The 18479-nt window shown below is 31.0% G+C and overlaps 1 protein-coding gene across 1 annotated transcript in view; it reads right to left on the bottom strand.

Moving 5' to 3' along the window:
* LOC130891864 (probable G-protein coupled receptor 158) overlaps positions 1-18479 on the bottom strand; it is a 419687-nt gene that overhangs the window by 257027 nt on the left and 144181 nt on the right. Inside the window, exon 4 of the mRNA XM_057796922.1 lies at positions 2869-3012. Coding sequence (XP_057652905.1) covers positions 2869-3012 — 144 coding nt within the window. The remainder of the gene's footprint in view (positions 1-2868; positions 3013-18479) is intronic.

Here is an 18479-nt window from a genome sequence, read left to right as displayed (position 1 = left end):
TACAAGGATATGGATCTAAATGGTCTACATATATATATATATATATATATATATATATATATATATATATATATATATATATATATATATATATATATATATATATATGAATTATAAAGAAGTCATTGCCAGCTATATTATGAGTAGTTTTTTATTATTTATTATTCATCGTCTGGGACTGAATTTATGGTCATACATAAGTATTCGAAAGCTAGGAAAATATATTGAAGTTAGTCCACTTTGGTGTTTCCTTGGTCTTGGTTTGGTCTTTCCTTCCATATAGGAAAATATGCGATTAATTCAGATAAAGTGTACGTATCCCTGCAGAAACACTGGGACACCGCTTCACCGCTATTTTGCCAAACTGGGTACTATACATCATCCTGTACCTACGATAATAATTCTTGTGCTGATCTCAATCACATTTTTTTTGGAATGCATGAATCACATTCATAAAACAAACAATTTGTTACCATCACTTGTTAAACAAAACTACCCCTACCCTTAAACCTCATACCAAACCTTTTAAGCATAGATAACCGACATGCTTTACATCTATTAGTAGATTTTATCAAGGATATTAAAATGAATATTTGAATCATTGCAAAATTATGCGGCTGATGGACTTGCTTCCAAGCCATTTCCTTTCACACACACACACACACACACACACACAAAATTTCTTATACAAAATAAAAGTCTTATAGGGTCTTATTTAAAAAAAACCCTAGCTCGCTACATGCTTCCTGTGAAGAAAAGTAGCCCTTACAGATAGACGAATAAACAGAGGGATAAAACGCTAGTGATAGGGCATTTTCTACAAAAAAAAAATGCGCAAATAGAATTTGGAAAATTGTATACACACATTTCGAAATTGGGTCTAGATGTTATTTGTGGAATGTAATGAGGTGAAAGATATACCGAAGACTATAAAAAGACATAAGGACAATAAAAACAGGATTAAATTTTATAACCAAAACATTTCAATAAAAGAGTTTACATTGAACATGTTCTGTATAGATGGTCTGAAAACATGGTATACGGATATATAAAAATATTGATTTCTCACAATTAGCAGACCTTCAGATTACTTTTAAAATAAATATGGAAGATGAATATCTATGTATTCAGATTTAACAGATGATACAGTTAACAACAGCTTGTAAACTGTTGCTTATAGATATAGAAAGTGCACCGGGAAAACAAGCTAGAAGATATCATAAATTGATATTGATGAAAATAATTACCAAAAAAAACAAGCTACCATATAACGTGGATTAATATTGATTAAAAGAATTAACGAGGAGATCTTTTAAGGTGAAATATAAAATACGAGTACAATTTTATATGGAGCAGACATATATCCATTGATAACGATCGTCATAAATAAAATTCAAACCGTATAAACTATTAGAAAAGAAGTTTAATACAGAAAACGAGGTGAAGAGAATGAGTTCTAAAGAAGAAGAAAGTATACATTAAAAAAATTCGTATATCAGAATCGCCTTTAATAATGAATCAAATTTTCAAAATCCTTATGTTTCAATCAGCAAATATTACTGTGAACATAAATGGGGTATCAATTTTCTTCAAAGAAATGATATGAACAGATTTGTGTTCTCGAAATAATCTTATTTCTAGAGTTAGTAACCAAAAAACTTTTAATTTTATTATCTCTAAATTGCTCGCTTCGCAGTTGCTCAATATAGTGACATTATCTTCATACTAACAAGAATCAGTCATTACTTGTTCCATTTTTTTTGGAATTTACCAATTCCAATTGTAAGAATATATTAAATTCGAGTTTGTAAATCTCCGGGCCAAGACTATTATGAAATATTCCGGAAAGTTAAAAAAAACTCGAGATATGTCATTGTATAATAATGATAAAGCCAAGAGCACCACTCCTAATATGAATTATGAGTGTATAAACTATCAAATGTGTAATATAAATGTTTTCATTTGAAGTATGTTTACAAAGATTTCACCGTAATATTACGAGTACTTCATCGAATGTTCCGTTGTTAGTTTGACAACTAATAGTTTATTTTTGTACAAAAACGTTAGTGCTCTTAATTATCCGATTTCTTATATAGACTTGTGCAGATATGTAAGGAAGAACAATTGTTTTTCAAATAAAATTTTTATGTACCTTCTTAGAAATTCTTTTTGTAGATGTAACGCGAGCGATCTCAATATTTTTCCACCCTCAAATTGAATAATAACTTTTTTCTCGTTCATGCACAAAACAAAATTTTATTACTTACTATATTGCTAAAAAATCCACTGCACTTATCCATGATTCTACTAGAGCGTTTCATAATCGTAGTGAACAAAAACATAAACGCCAAATATTTAGTCCATTTTCCGTAAAATTGCATGTTTTATTTAATTTTCAATTATATTTATCATAGACTACATTAGGAAATTACTTTAATATTCATTTTATCATAATGATATTACAAATTATGAACATAAACGTAAATAAATATCTCGAATAAAGAAATACGCTCACAGCTATTATGAGTTTAATAATGCAATTGCAATTCTAGAAACGTCAGTTAAGAATTAAATCTGATAATAATACAAATTAATTTAAGTTTCAAAATATTAAAGCAAAAATATATGACGAAGGAAAATTCTTTGAGATCCCAAAAGAAGTTGATGAATTAGCAAATACTGCATTTTCTTCTTGAGTATTTTTAAGAATGATCTAATAAATGACTCTCATTCCTTTGGTCTGATTATTCAATGGGGGAGAGCTTGCCTTGCTTTAAGAATACAAACGCAAAATTATTTATTCAAATATTCAATAACAAAACTGTAGAACTTATTTCTCATTATCTCAGTTAATTGTAAAACACTCACCAGCATGCGTTTTTCGTATTCTTCTTCGAGAACTGTGCCATTGTAATAACGTCTCTCAGCCTTAATATCTGGAAAGTAGAATCCCGGTCTACACACGCACTTGTAGCTTCCTCTTCTGAAACCCAACCCCGGAATCGGGACACACTGGAACAAAAAGAGAAGTTGCCAGTTATTCCGTTTTAATTTACGTTTCGTATCTTTTATTTTTTCCGTGAGAGTAATTAAAAAGCAATGGGCGTTGTTCTGAGAAGATAGTAAAAAGATAATCAATAATCGAGGGCACATCTTTCCTAGTAGAGATTCAAATACAACTATAATTAATTAATAAAGTGAGTAATTCAATTAACAAGTCATTGATGTGGAAATTATGATGATTATTTGATGAGGAAATTAACTAATAGAAATCAGCGGATTCATCATAGTTAAAAAGCGCTGCCGTGCACTACAAATGTATCTTAAGCTCACAGGGCCGGTCTCAGCCATTACGGGGCTCTGAATAGGCCTTGGGGCTCCTTGGGCGCGAGGCTCACCTCCACCGCTTGTCCTACCCTACCGGATTCACATATGGCCCGCCCCCTACCCCTAGCATTAGTCAAATGCTGCAAAAACCAAAACAGAAATTAAAATCTTGTTGAAAAATAAGGAATTTTTTTAATTCTTATTTGCAAATATACGTACGATAATTAACCATAACGTCCAATATTAATATGTAGCGCTAGTGTTGGTAAGCCAATTTTGTTGTCATATTCGGTGCTGAATAAAAAGCCAAGACCAACCAACCATCTTCATCTAGGTATAGTGGAACTTAGTTAATATATTTGTATTGTAGCTATCTAATAATAGACTGTTCAGTTAGTTTTAAAGTTATGTGTCGATTTTTATTAAGTTTTTCCTTTTTTATGTGAACCCTACTGAAATCATTTTTTATATTGCAAAAAAACATCAAATAATGTACAAACACTAGATTTTTAATTAAGATATTATGATGTCATAATTTTGGCAAATTTGACCTTTTTTTGACTTTACTAAAATATGCGGAATGAAATGAACTGTTTATCGTGTTTCTTATAGGTGGATTGGTCAGGGAGGTCCATTTGCATGGCCACCACGATTCCTTGAATTAAATACAATGGATTCAGTGTTTTGGGGATATCTTAAACGCTTGGTATATGCAACATCAGTCAACACAAGGAACGAAATGATCGATAGAATAAACTTCCATTGTGATGCTATAAGGCAGAGCCTGAAGGAGTGCAAGGTGCCCAGTTCGAGCATTAATTATCGTTTTCTTTTTTGTTTTTATTTGATAAGCTGTAGGCTAACCAGCTAAATTTTTCTACTATCCAATTTTAGGAAACACGATGTAAGATAGTATGCAGTACAATTAGAAATCTAAGAATCTCCTAAACCATAAATTTTACCGAATTAAACAAAGAGTACATTTTTGTTCAAAAATCGATCAAAAAATATATTTTTGCTATCTTTAGATTGTACAGATTGTCTCTATAAAAGTTACGGGTTGTTAACCATTGGGCATGAGATAGTAGTGTAAGATTATTGCTTCCATCAAACACACTAAATGGACGTCACGCCATCTACTCACTTCCAAATTTTTAGCATCAAGTCCCGGAACACCTTGTATATTCACAAACTCCCAAAATTATCGCATCAAACTGTTTCTTTCAACTAATTGGAATTTCAGATTTGTATAGCAATGAGTACATAGAACAATGTTTATTTCACACGTATAATATCTATCACTCCAGTTTGTTATGTCAGCTACAGCTTGGTAAATAGTTTTGTTGTTGGCACTATCGTTTCAATAATTATCCACTGATTTAAAGGATACATATTTTATGTTTACTCTCGTTCCATGTATATTTAACAACTACAGCTTTATGAAAAAGCTCGTGAGCTGTCAGTACATTCTGGATTGCTTCACTACCGTTGTATTAATTGTTTCATAGCCTAATCAAATAGTGGTTATAGAGGGCAAATAGGGAAGAGTTTATTTATTTACACAAGGATATATTGAAAAATTCCTAGCCTGCTATAGAACCAAACAAAATATCAATGTCAATGTCCTCACAATTGGATACATTTATTACAGCGATTCTGCAACGTCTCTAGACCTTTCAAAAAAAATGTTTCTTCTTGCTTTGCAAACCAGACCTCCACTGCTTATATTACCTCCTCGTTGGAAGAAAATTTACGACCTTTTAAACTTTTTTTCAGTTGAGATGACAGTCGAACGGAGCCAAATCTGATGAATAAGGGAGGTATTCTAGTAATTGAAACCCTAAATCACGAATTTTTGACATATCAACATGGGATTTGTCTGCAGGGGCGTTGCCCTGCAAAAATTAAACAACTTTGGATAGCTTTCCGCGTCTTTTCTCTTTAATTTTTTTCCGTAGAGGGGTCAGTAATGTAGAAAGTAATCTCCAGTTATTGTTCTACCCTTACCAAAAAAATCAATCATGATTACTTCATGGCAACCCCAAAAAACTGAAGCAAAAACTTTTCTAGCAGATTTTTGTACACGAAACTTCTTAGATCTTGGAGAAACAGAGTGTCGCCATTCCATCGATTGTTTATTTGTTTCTGGATCGTAGAAATGTACCCAAGTCTCATCCATAGTAACAATTCGGTTTAAGAAGTCTACATCGTTTTCGAATCGAGCACAGATCGAACGCGATGCTTCTACCTTTGCATGCTTTTGGTCAACATTCAAACATTTTAGGATCCATTTTGCAGCAATTTTTCTCATGTCCAAATTGACGTGAACTATATGATAAACGCGTTCGTATGAAATATTCAGTGCTTCAGATATCCGCTTTAGCCCAATTCGACGGTCTGATAAAATCATGTCATGAACTGCATCGATATTTTCGGGGACTGACACAGAAACTGGCCTCTACGATCGGTCATCATCTTCAATGGAAAATTTACCTCTTTTGAAGCTTGCAGTCTAATCTTTCACGGTCGCATACAAAGGACATTGATCACCAAGGCTATTAAGCATATCTTCGTAAATCTGCTTACCTCTTAACCCTTTTAAATACAGGTACTTGATGATGGCTCGATACTCCAATTGGACATCTTTTGTCTCTTAATTTATTGCGTAGCTCTGGTTTACTTTTTTTACATCAAACTTTACACTGACACTTCTAATAAGTCATTGTTCGTTGCTATGGTAACGCAATATTTTGTTGCATGGAACTGGTCTAGGCTAACTAGATATCAATACATCCTCGTACAATGTATAATTCAAAATTAATTCGTATGCAAGACAGAATAGGTCATAAAGGGTTCGATACTTTCACAAAATATTCCAATAGCTCAAATATTCCAAAAATGGCTGTTAATCATGCTGTTCAATAAGGTCAGATCTCTCATTATTTCGGAAATAAATTCAAAAGTCATCATTACGTTGAAAAATAAAACTATATCAACAAATTATAAAATAACAAAATCAAATGGAAGAATGTTTGTAAACAATTCATATATCTAAAACTATTCCATAAATTTCAATATAACTATGAATAATTTAAACTGACATGATAGTTTCTATTTAATATTCACTATAATTTATATAAAGTTTATTAAAAGTATAAGCTGATGTGGTAACGTTTCTCGTGTATATATTGCCTTATCTGGAAAGCAATTTATCACATGTCAGTTGTACGGGTTGAAACCTACGTGTAACTTCACACGAGTGAAAAATTAGCTATCCTGTATATAAGATATCTTATGAAAGCCAACGATTAGTATTTGCGGATCTTATCTGAAAAATTGATTTTCAACTTTTATGAGGATATGATCAAAGGAATAAACTGTTGCATGAACTGATGTTATATGCTTGGAGAAAATAACAAAAATTGAGGAATATTTTCATCTTTATGAATACCATAGAAAGTTAATTTATTAATAATACGTTTCACTGACCTAAAATAAGCCTGAAATTCTCTTTCATACACTCGGTACACGAAACTACTTATACAAAACAAATAGGATAATTCAATGCGAAAATTTTCTCGATCCTCTCTTCTCTGTTGGAATTCTTAGTACTACTTTCGTAGGATACATTCATTTAAAATTAGAGAAAAACAAGTTCCATATTACCAGAAGATTTCGATGCGAAACAGAATTTCCGAACATTTTGTTAAATTAAATCACGTTGTTTCTACCAATCGATGTACCAAATGGCTGTGTGAGTTTTCTGACATCACTCAACCCTAGTTTTAAATCTATTAAAGGTTTATATTTGATTATGCATACATATTAAACTTATTCTTTTCTATAATGAAAAAACTTTTAGTCACTATCTAATAATGATAAACTTATGAGGATTTTCCAAACTAGCTTTCTTCCAAATAAGGGTGGAACTCAAATGACTAAGTAATTAATAATTGCTATCACAATAATTCTCCTCTCCAAACATCATATTTGTTCGGTACTAATAATTTTCTGGATATTATATCACTGTTACCAAGTGTTACCCCGTAGAACAATAGTAAAATGTTAAGCTAGTGATTCCGCTAAAATTCTAATACAAGGAATAATATAAATTATTGCTTGTCTCGATTTATTGTTCAAAATCTGTGATTTACGTTTTCGTGACAGTGGCATCCTGTGGTGCAGCTGGGCGATATACAAATTAATATTTGAAATTTGATTGACTCTCCTGTCAAATATGCGTCTAGTTTCACGGCTAGTGGGTGGCATAGCCATGAATAATAAAATATCACCTTAATATTAAACGATGTCAGCGTTGGTGTATACAGTCAAACCAACTAGTTTTTTCAATGTATTTCCATCTATATTTTAAGAAAAAGTTCAATAGAAAATCTCAAAAATCTAGAACGATTATCATTGGTTTTTAGTTGAGACGTCATAGGTTTAATAAAAACATTGAGCAGTCTGCTTGATGATGATCACGAGGTTGTCGTTGCGGGCAACATAGCGCGTGCTGTTATAATTCAGTTCTTATTTATTAGTTACGTATAGACAAAACACTTTTCTATATATAAGAATAAAGTGAATAAACTTTATATAGGTTAAGTTCTTACATTATTACATAATAACATTAAAAGTTAATAGCATAATGAAGTAAATTACTATAAAATATGAGTTAAATTTGAATTTTACTCGAATTAAAATGATACTGGCATTAAAAATAATTACATCAAAACGACCAACCATTTTTGTTGTATATTCGAATTTCTTGGCATCATGAAAAAACTTCATCAGGTGTATCAAGCGTGGTTTTTTTACATCCTGGCAGAAAGCTACCATTTTTTAGGTTAATCAAAGTTTAATAATAACGCTTATTATATAATAATCAAGAGAATAATTGTCGTATTTACTTTCTATCATATGTTCAATTTCTATTTTATACCTATGACGTCACGCAATATGGCGGCATTACTGAAATGTTTAAACTACCTACAAAATTTTTAAATTTTCAATACTTTTATTCTCTATAAATATTGATCAAAGAATTAAAAAAAAATTATAATAGATGTTGTAATAAACTATCGTGACGTATGAATTATTTGTTTTTCTTAAAATAGTTAAAGTAGTTAAAATTGTGATGAAAATACCAACAAAATATAATAAGGAAAAGATGTTTGTTTTTTTTATTGAATCGTATCTTCTAGGAAATGAAATTAAATAGGAATTGCAATTATTGAATTTTATGTAACGTATTTCGTCTTTCGAGCGCCTGTGGCTGTCTAACTCATCGTTATTTGCTCAATACTTAAATTTAGTTACCATGTACGTCAACCTAGCTTTTTCGATTTTGTTTGACTAGCCAATACAGTCACACAAATTCTTTTTGATGTTGTTAAAGCTAAATAAGTATGCTGTTGGGACCCTACACACATCGAAAATCTTACATGTAAAAAATGGGGCGTTTGTCTAAAGATAATATGTATAAGCTCAAATCAGTGATTGAGAAAACATAGAATGGTTTTGTGAATCATTAAATTGATACATATTTTTTTATTTGAAATTTCTGTGAAATTTTGTTTGAAAATTATCATTGTTTCTAAATGCTGAATATTAAGTGTGATACAGGCAAAATAACTATAATCTTGTGCTAATTAGACAGAAACTAATATATAGAAAAACTAATAAATATGGAAAAAAATTATGAAATGAACATCATAAAAAGCAGCAAAGATAGAAACAAAATCATATCATATCATATATCATATATATATATATATATATATATATATATATATATATATATATATATATATATATTTATATATATATATATATATATATATATATATATAAACAATATGACAACGTGAGAAAGATGACAATAATCAGTGCTTAACTTAAAAACGATAGGAGCAGTAATTTAAGATAATTGGCTGGTCATCTTCACTGAAAGAATGTTTGACAGAAGAAAATTGCAGTAAAAAAGCAGGTAACTCATTTTATGGATAATTATTTATGCTGTAACTTGTGACGCAGACTAACTTAAATGCATGAGAATTATATCACGTTTTTTTATGAACCTCTTATTGTTACGACTTCGTCCACTGACGTAGATTGTTGTTCTATTATGCTAATTGAATTTGAAGCTTATCGGATGCAGAAATTCTCAGGGTTTGTTTTCATGTTTTTATATACGGAGGCGATTTGTTTATTTTGTTTTATGACTTATTTACAGTATGTTGTGGCAGTTATTTTAGAATCAATTTCTATTTGTTCACATTCTATAACCGATTTATTAAGAAATCCGTTTCGTATAAATAAGCACTTGTTTATCAGCGAGGAAAACCATTAAATAATCTGATGTTAATCCGAACACATCGAAATAGACAAGTAAACGGTGTATGTGCTTAGATGAATTAGATACGTGTTTAGTGTATAGTTTAGTAAATAGTAAATAGTTTAGTGTAAATGTATAAGTGAATCAAGTAAGTAAGTGAGAAACAGAAGCGTATGATTCACCCCCTTTTAAGAACTGATTAAATAAAAACATCACATTATGATGAATTTCTGCTATTAAAATTATCCAAGAATGGTGCACTAAACAAATTAAAACGTATTAATGTGATTTTAATAACTCTTAATCATTCATGAAATATTTATTTTAATCAGCATTTTTCATTGAACATGTTTCTGATTGTCTCTATAGTTTTCTACACTTGGATAAAATAACTTCATGGAGCGGGATACTCGTTTTATGCGTTTAGACCAATATATTCGAAAAACTAATCAGATATATCTGTTATTCATAAATCCAACTACTTTTGATAACAACAAGCGTGGTAAACATTCTCCTTTCAATGTAAATAACATTTTAAATTTCACCAGAAACTTTTCACATTCCTGAGTCCTACATATTTGAGAACACAAATAAATTCTAAGACTATTTTTCAATCATCAGTGCTCTCCCAAATCTGTTATGCTGGTAAAATGATAAAAACCGCTTAAAAAAATATTAATTCAGTGTTGAAAATGTCTGAGTGAGAGATCGAGAAAATTTTTTGCATTTCTAGCCTTAATTATAAATAGATCACAAAACGTGATAGGACCCATCTAACAGGGAATTTGAAATTGATTATGACTCCTTGTTCGCTGAAGAATTTAAGAAATTCGGTAAATGTAGTCGGGGAATATTTTTGAGTTGAAAAATTCTTTTTCTTTATTCCACAAACTTTGTATTCTTTAGAGCTTCTTTATTCTTTATAAGCTCATTATGTGGTAGTTTGAACCAACAAGTTTTCTGTAGACATGGTAAGCAGTTTTATCACTGTTGCTGTATATGACTTTTCATTCATTAATTAACTTTCAATATACGTAAACCATTTGATTATTAATAAATTTTGAATTTTATTTAAGCGATAAATACATAAAAATTCATTGCTTATAATTATTATTATTTTTTGCATTCCTGTTACATTCCTGTTTTCTAGAAAAACCATTATTTACCTATTACCAATGTATATAAAGTAGTCCACGATTGTTACGTCAATTATTATATCATTAGTCAATGAATTTTTACAAGAGGCTCAGTTTTTCCATAGTTTTTTTTATTAACCCTGTTGAATGAAACTTTTCTGCTAGCACTAATTTATATGAGTTAAGAAACAGCTTCTCTCAATGAGAGTGATTCTTTCTGTTGTTCTTGCACATTTTCTGTTTTCAAAAAATAAAAATATGGAAATAATATTTTTCTTCGATAAAATGTACCATTTACAAACAATATTCAAAAAATACCTAAATCATCAACTAAAAATAATTTTAAACTGTTCAAGTATCAAATTATTACTTTCTTGCAATAGTTTTTCTAATATAGTATAGATTTGAAGGAAAAAAATTAGTAATTATAATTTTCTGCCCCACTTATATGAGAGTTGAATTTCTATTTTAAAATGCTCTGTATATATAGAATAAATCGATGGTGATATCTGAATACTCTAATCTAAACAACAATCTAATAATGGGTCATATATGTAATATTTTTTATATAAAAATAAGTGGAAATAAGTGGTAGAACAAACTTTTACCTGATGTAATATTTATTCAAAATATAATGAATACTGCCAAATATCGGAAATTGGGTATGATGTAGTTCAGCAATTGAAAATGGTTAAAAATTGAAAAAAACAAATTAGTAGTAGGACGAAACCCATTGGAATAGGAATAGATTATAACAAAAATAGGAAAAATGATTTATGGACGCCCTGAGGTCGGGAAGTGAAATAGGGTGCGTTTTTTAGGGTGAAAAAATGGTTTATACCCATTTTCAGCATAGAAAATCGGCTTTAAAAAAATATATGAGTTCTTTGTTGATTAAAATCTTCACTTTCTAATATTATACCGAAAAAATACATTGGTGTGGTGATTGTTCTCAATGAATTGAAAAAATCGAATTAATTTATGGATCAAAAATTAAGTTGCTTCTTTGATAATAAGTAGAAATAATGTGGAAAAATAAATATTATAGATCAAAGCTATTGAACTTGTTTGGTACATAAAAAAGGTGAGTTTTTACCCAGTTTTGTGACAAAAAAATATTATTTTTAAAGATAACAATATGGAATCAGAAACTTATTTGCTTTTAACACATATTAAAGTGGCGTGCGAAAAGTATAAATACAAAATTTGTTCTGTAGATCCTCAATCACCTACAACTGTTATTTATTCAAAGGAATTGTAGTTTTGCACCAAATTGAGATAAACCCTTTTTTACTCCTAACAACTCTTCCCTTCCACCGCTCGACCTCAGATCGCCCAAAAATTATTTTTTCTTCCATTTTTGTTACAATCTATTCGTTTCATTGGTTTGCATCCTACCACAATTTTTCTGGTTTGTTTTAAAGTGGAGAAATTTGACGGAATAACTGCAGATATTCTACAGATGATATAAAACATGAAAACCCATTCAATTCATACAAATTACCATCGTTGAATTTGGAATGGAATAATTAAAAACAGATTAGTTTGAATCTTAGGGTTTGCCCTCAAAGAATGTCTCTCTTCCTTTAGTTTCAATAAAAAATGTATGCTGTTGTGGCAGCGTTCTATCAAAATAGCCTTTTTTAATATTCTAAGCAGTTATAAATGATGCTTCACGAATATGTTGTTGTAGAATGGTCCATACAAAAAACGAATAAATGCATTATATATTGTTCAACAAATCGAAAAGAACTTTACGATACTACCCGACACATATACTGAAAGAAAATAAGACACGGCGTATCCGCATTTTTTTTTCATACATTTAAATAGCATGAAAATACAAAAAGCAAATAATCTAGAGTTTCCTTTGGTGTTATTTTTTGGTCAATTTGGAAATTCTTTCCACTGTGCAATTTGTATCAACGCTCATTACTTATATGAAAGCTATTTCTGAATATTTAATATATGAGGATGTATAAATTAGACCAAAAAAGGTTCTGTTTAACTTTAAAAAGTCGTTTTGCGTCCCTTTTTGCATTGATCGATTTATTTTAGGGACGCTTGAATAATAAACTCCATTTCCACTTAATGTGAAGTATCGGTGGTTATTTTTTTTAATTGAAACACATTATTTACTATCAAAATTGATTACTTTCCATTTATCACCATGCTACTGATTTTAAATGATATAATTTCAGCATTGCAAAGAGGGAGACACAAAAATTATGTATAAATATTCATTGATCTAATAACATATTTAGTTGTTCAGGATTTTTTTTTCTCATACAAAGTTATAAATCGAGGAATTTAATACCAAATTCAGAAGTTCGAATTCAGCATAGTATAATGTTGGCAACTAAGTATTTTCGCTTTTTAGTGATAAAACATTGCTTTGTTTTCTGAATAGCTTACGTTAGTGCTATACTGGTCACATTGACGTAACTTTAGAAGTAGTGCGTGACTTTTATTAATTAATTGTGAATTAATTTCAAATGAAGTGTAGAAAGTAACATTCCGCTCTTGAGATTTTCCCCTCAAAGATGAGCTGGCTGGCCTACTGAAGTTAATGTTGACCAATTCAAAGTCATAATTGAAGAGGATCGTCATATAATTGTTCGAGAGGTTGCGAAGAGGCCGCATGTATCGCACACATCACATTTTAAAAGCACTTAAAATGTCTTGGGCTATTTAAGAAGCTTGATATTTGGATGTTTCACGAATTGAAAAGAATTCGTTCAACACAAAGAATCAATATTTGCGATATGCACCTTAAATGAAATGAAACCGACCCTTTCTTGAAAAGAATCATCACTAGTAATGAAAAAGGGGTCCTGTACAGTAACGATCATGGAGTAAACACAATGAACCAGCACAAATCACATCGAAAGGTGGAAAACAACAAAAAAGCACATGCTGTCAGTTTGGCCATAGAGAAACTGCCAGAATTGTCAAATCGGAAAGGTTTAGTGTTCCACCATGATAAAGCAAGGTCTCACACATGTTTGCCAACTCGTGGGAAACTATTGCAGCTAATCTGAGAAGTGATGCCACATCCCCCATACAGCCTTGATTGTGCATCATCTAATTACTATTTATATCAAAGTTCAGACTTTGGTTACTTTGAATGGTCAAACTTTCACAAATGACGATGATCTTCAATCGCACCTGGTTCAGTTTTTGTTGATAAGAGCCACAAGTTTTATGGGTGGGATATCATGAAGCCGAAAGAAAGATGGCAAATGGTCATTGAGCAGAACGGAAAATATATATTTGATTGAAAACAATTCTTTGTTAGAATAATGTTTAATTTTATATTACAAAACCAAAATTACTTTGTCACCACCCAAGCTCTTATAAATTTTATAAATATATTTATATAAAAACAGGTGGAATAAATCCAAATACACTAAGAACCAAAATAATGTTAATCAGACAAAAAGAAGAATATGTCAACATCGAAATACACTCCGCCAAAGAAGTCTCGCATCACTTTGATTTCTGATTATTGCAATGATATAGAATAACTATTATTATTTAATGAATGTACTCAGATAGTCTCAACTGTTTCCATTATTTAAATAAATAACAGACTGAAAATAATATAAAATTGATTGAAACTTAGCTGGTGTAAAATCTGTGGATCTCACATCAGTAAATATTATTCGATATATGCTCAATGTGCTTAAGGTCCGGTCTCAGGGCAGGTTAATCTAAAACTACAATATCCACATCTTGAAGTTATTGCCAATAAAAAGAGGAACAACGTGAGTCTAATATATCTGTAACGCATTTATGAGGAATTAATGGTTTTCTATCAATTCTGACCAATCACTTAAAGATATTTCATCCCATAATTTGAGAGATCCTCCTCAGAAACTTATTCAATGTCTCATGTTACAAAAAAAATACCTCGGAGCATCTTTCCTATAAACAGGTATTTGCCGATCTATAGTAAATAAATCTGAGCTCGTCCATGAAAAATACATTACTCTAATCTTGAACATTCCAGTTCGCATGTTCTCGTGGGAATCTGAACCTAGCTGTTCCTCAGCCAGTTATTAGCTACTCTGGCTATAACTCTATCATTTCTTGGAACATTTTTCACGGTTTGTGAAGTTATTCTTACATATCGAGTTTCAGCTAACTTTTGTTGAAGCTGTATTGCTACTTGTCTTCTTCGTAAAATTTACAGTTCCAAAAATCTATTGTCTGTAAGTGTAGTTGCCGACGACAAGCCCTCTAGGACACACAACCAAAAACGGTATATTAGGAACGTACTGGTTGCGCCCGTTTTCAATAAAAGCAATTATTCTAACAATTTCCTCAATTGTAAAATTCAGATTTCTGTTTACACCCTCTCGAATAGCCAATATTAAGCTAAAAATGCGCAATAAAACTGTGTACACTCGATCTATGCTCAACTAAAACTGAAAAGAAGCTAAATCCAAATAACATTTCTTCTAAATTTTTTTCTGAAAATTATACTCTGTACTTTTGTTAGTTTATAGTAGTGTAAAAATAATAAAATTCCAATAAAGCTGATTTTGTAAGCAATTTTGCCATTTTAATACATAATGCGATACTTTAATGTGCGGGAATAATTGATGAGTTTCAAATATTGAGACGTAGACATTGGAGACAATGTAAATCAAGAAACAGGGATGATTCAAATAATCATCGTAACATAGGTAGTGTGTATTATTAAAAGGAAATTCTCTGGAAAAGAACAGAATTTCAAAAGGCACGAAAATGAATAATTAGTAGTTAATATCATTCATTTAAAGGCACCAGACACAATGGATTACAAAATAATAGTATTGGGGAAGATTTTAATATGAAATCAATACTAAAAGAAAAGCAAGAAGAAAAACTTACATAGGTTTGACATCTCTATAGAGTGGATCGAAAAAGATCGGTAAAAATGCCTACAGGTACAGAGGTTGATAAGAGGGAAAACAAAAACCCGAAGAAATCATATCAAACGCCACAAAAAGATAAGAGCTATTTTCTTGTCTAAAAATTTTCTTTCTACTATATATTTTGAGTATTAAAGTAATGTCCAATTAAAACAGTAGATTTGAATTAACAAGAAAATCGGCCCTATAGTAATTGTGAAATTGTTGGGTTTAACGAAGTTTTTTGGCAGTGATCTACCAATTTACCAGTTTAGTGTCTGTATATGTCAAATAAAAACACGTGCCTAATATAGTTTTAACACGCAGTACATGTTATCACTTCAAAATAATTTCGACCCTTCGAGAAAATTCAAAGTATATCTGAAATTCAGATATATTCAGTTCATGATGAGATTAGCAGTTAACCATAGAAACTTTACGTATGGTTCATTTACCAATATCATCTCATTATTTCTACTTGAATTGGCAACAAAATTGCTATCTGTAATCATCATTGATCTGTTTCTTTTTGGCAGCGTGTCATGAATTTTATCTTTGAGGATAAAATACCATACTGCAGGATACTGTTATGCTAATGTCCTAAGTTTACGTATATACGGTGTGTGAATGAAAACTATCAGTTACAAATAACTGAGGAGGTGATAAGAACTTTGAAATGGTAGATTAGTTGAGTGATACCTCTTTTAAAAGATTTTTGAATTATTTTTAAATCGTCTATAAAAATGTGATCACATAATGAAGAATTTCAACTATCTTCTAATGGTACAAGGTATTTCCGAATGTTTGACGGATAATTTAAACACATTTGGAGTGAAAAAATGAACAATTTTTTGAGGCGAAGCTCTTAGAAATTCAAGTTCTCCAGATATCTCGATTTCAAATCATCAAGTGAATGAAATAGGCACTCTATGGCACTCTATAGGTACTTGTGTTCCTATGAACACTATTTTACAGTACTTTAGAATCTTGAACAACTACTAACACTCGAAAGAGTGAGTGTGACTTTTTGTATATAATGTTATGGTAAAATTTGTGCCCCTTAAAATCAAGGTCGACAGATTTCATAAGACTTTTTTCGAAATATTTTACCTCAGCATTTATTTAAGACAAGAATTGCCATTGAGATACCGTGTATATCTAGTCTAGACATATTTTTATGTTACTCAGTATATAATATATAAGGATTATATTTAGATTATATAAGTATGAGAGAAGCTGAATTACAATGACATCAGTAATAAATATTATTATTTGTGTCTAACACGGACCGAGGCTTTTCTGATCCATAATATAATAAGATTCCAACTCAACACTCTGTAAATTAATATTAAAATATGATTAGAAATAAAAAGTAATTGAACAAACTCAATATAAAATTACTACTGATGAAAGTATAATGGATACGAAAATACTAAATTTAAATGCATGTATATATACATCCTACCACACTTATCATGAATTTGAATTTCGCCGGATTGCATTTCCAAGAAATTTTCCCTTTGTCTAGAATTTGAAGCATATAGTCCAGTCAAATCAATGTAGAAAACGAGTGGGCGCCTGTTTAAATTGCAAAATCTGGAAATTTACATGAATGTTTCGGATACTATTATGATACAATTATGATTGATTGATTCCGTGAATGGCAAAATTAGTCTTCGAAAAAAATAGCTTTAGTAGAAATTATAGATTATGTACAATACTGATATTCACATATTCCATATACGAGGTCTGGCTATTAAATAACGAGACTGGTAACGAAAATGCTCCTCTTCAATATACTCCTCCCCCTCTCCATACACCTTTATATACGTTTTTTTCATGGATCGAAGCAGTGCTGGAAGTCTTCTTTGATGAGAGCGCTTAGGAGCTCTGCAGTTTTTTGCTAAACCGCTTCCATCGACTTAAATCGAATCCTTTTCAGAGAAGATCTTGTTCTAACCTCTCTAACCTTTCATGGAAATCTGAGCAGACTCGTTGACGAAAGAGCTTTTGGTCAGGAGTCATATTTTTTGGCACCAACTTCGCACAGACTTTAGTCATATGTAATTCCTCGTGTAAATTTTTACCGTTTACAGCCTCGGCAATCATCCGGATGCTCATTCGACGATCTGCACGCACAATTTGGTTGATTTTGGTCACTATTTCTAGAGTTGAAACAGTCACAGGGCTACCTGGGCGCTTGTCATCTTCAGTGCTCTCTCGGCCCTCACTAAATCGTTTACATCAATCAAAAACACGCACACGAGATAGAGAATTGTCTCAATAGGCCTCTTGCAACAATGTATAGCACCCGTATAGGGCGCCCTCTAGGCGCGCGGTCTCGTTATTTGATAGGCAGACCTCGTATGTACTTGCTTCTTATGGAGTAGTGTCCGTTTTTTTATCGTACATAATTCATTGATTCAGTATCGAAGCTATTGTAATCTTTAAAACCTTTGCAGAGATTCATAGTGAACACACTATTTACACTACCATTGAACTAAAAATTTTTCCCTTCATTCTTTGAAGACGATAACTTAGTTACCGAAGCACACATCAGGCAGTGTAATTGTGAGTGTTGATGTAGTAGTAGTGTAAACAATGTGTTCAGTATGCAAAAAAATGTTAGTATCTTTTATGTTGGAGATTTCCACACGAATAGTCTTGAAAAATCTTTTCAAATTTCATGATACATGCTCATAGCAAAATAAAATTCATGAAAATAGCTAAAGAAACCAAATAAAATAAGCTCACTTTTGAAGTCGTTTTTGGAACTCGCCC

Source organism: Diorhabda carinulata, chromosome 1, assembly GCF_026250575.1.
Source record: "Diorhabda carinulata isolate Delta chromosome 1, icDioCari1.1, whole genome shotgun sequence".
Taxonomy (NCBI): Eukaryota; Metazoa; Arthropoda; class Insecta; order Coleoptera; family Chrysomelidae; genus Diorhabda; species Diorhabda carinulata.
Note: the sequence above shows the minus strand (reverse complement) of the source record. Positions and strands in the feature narration are given on the sequence as shown.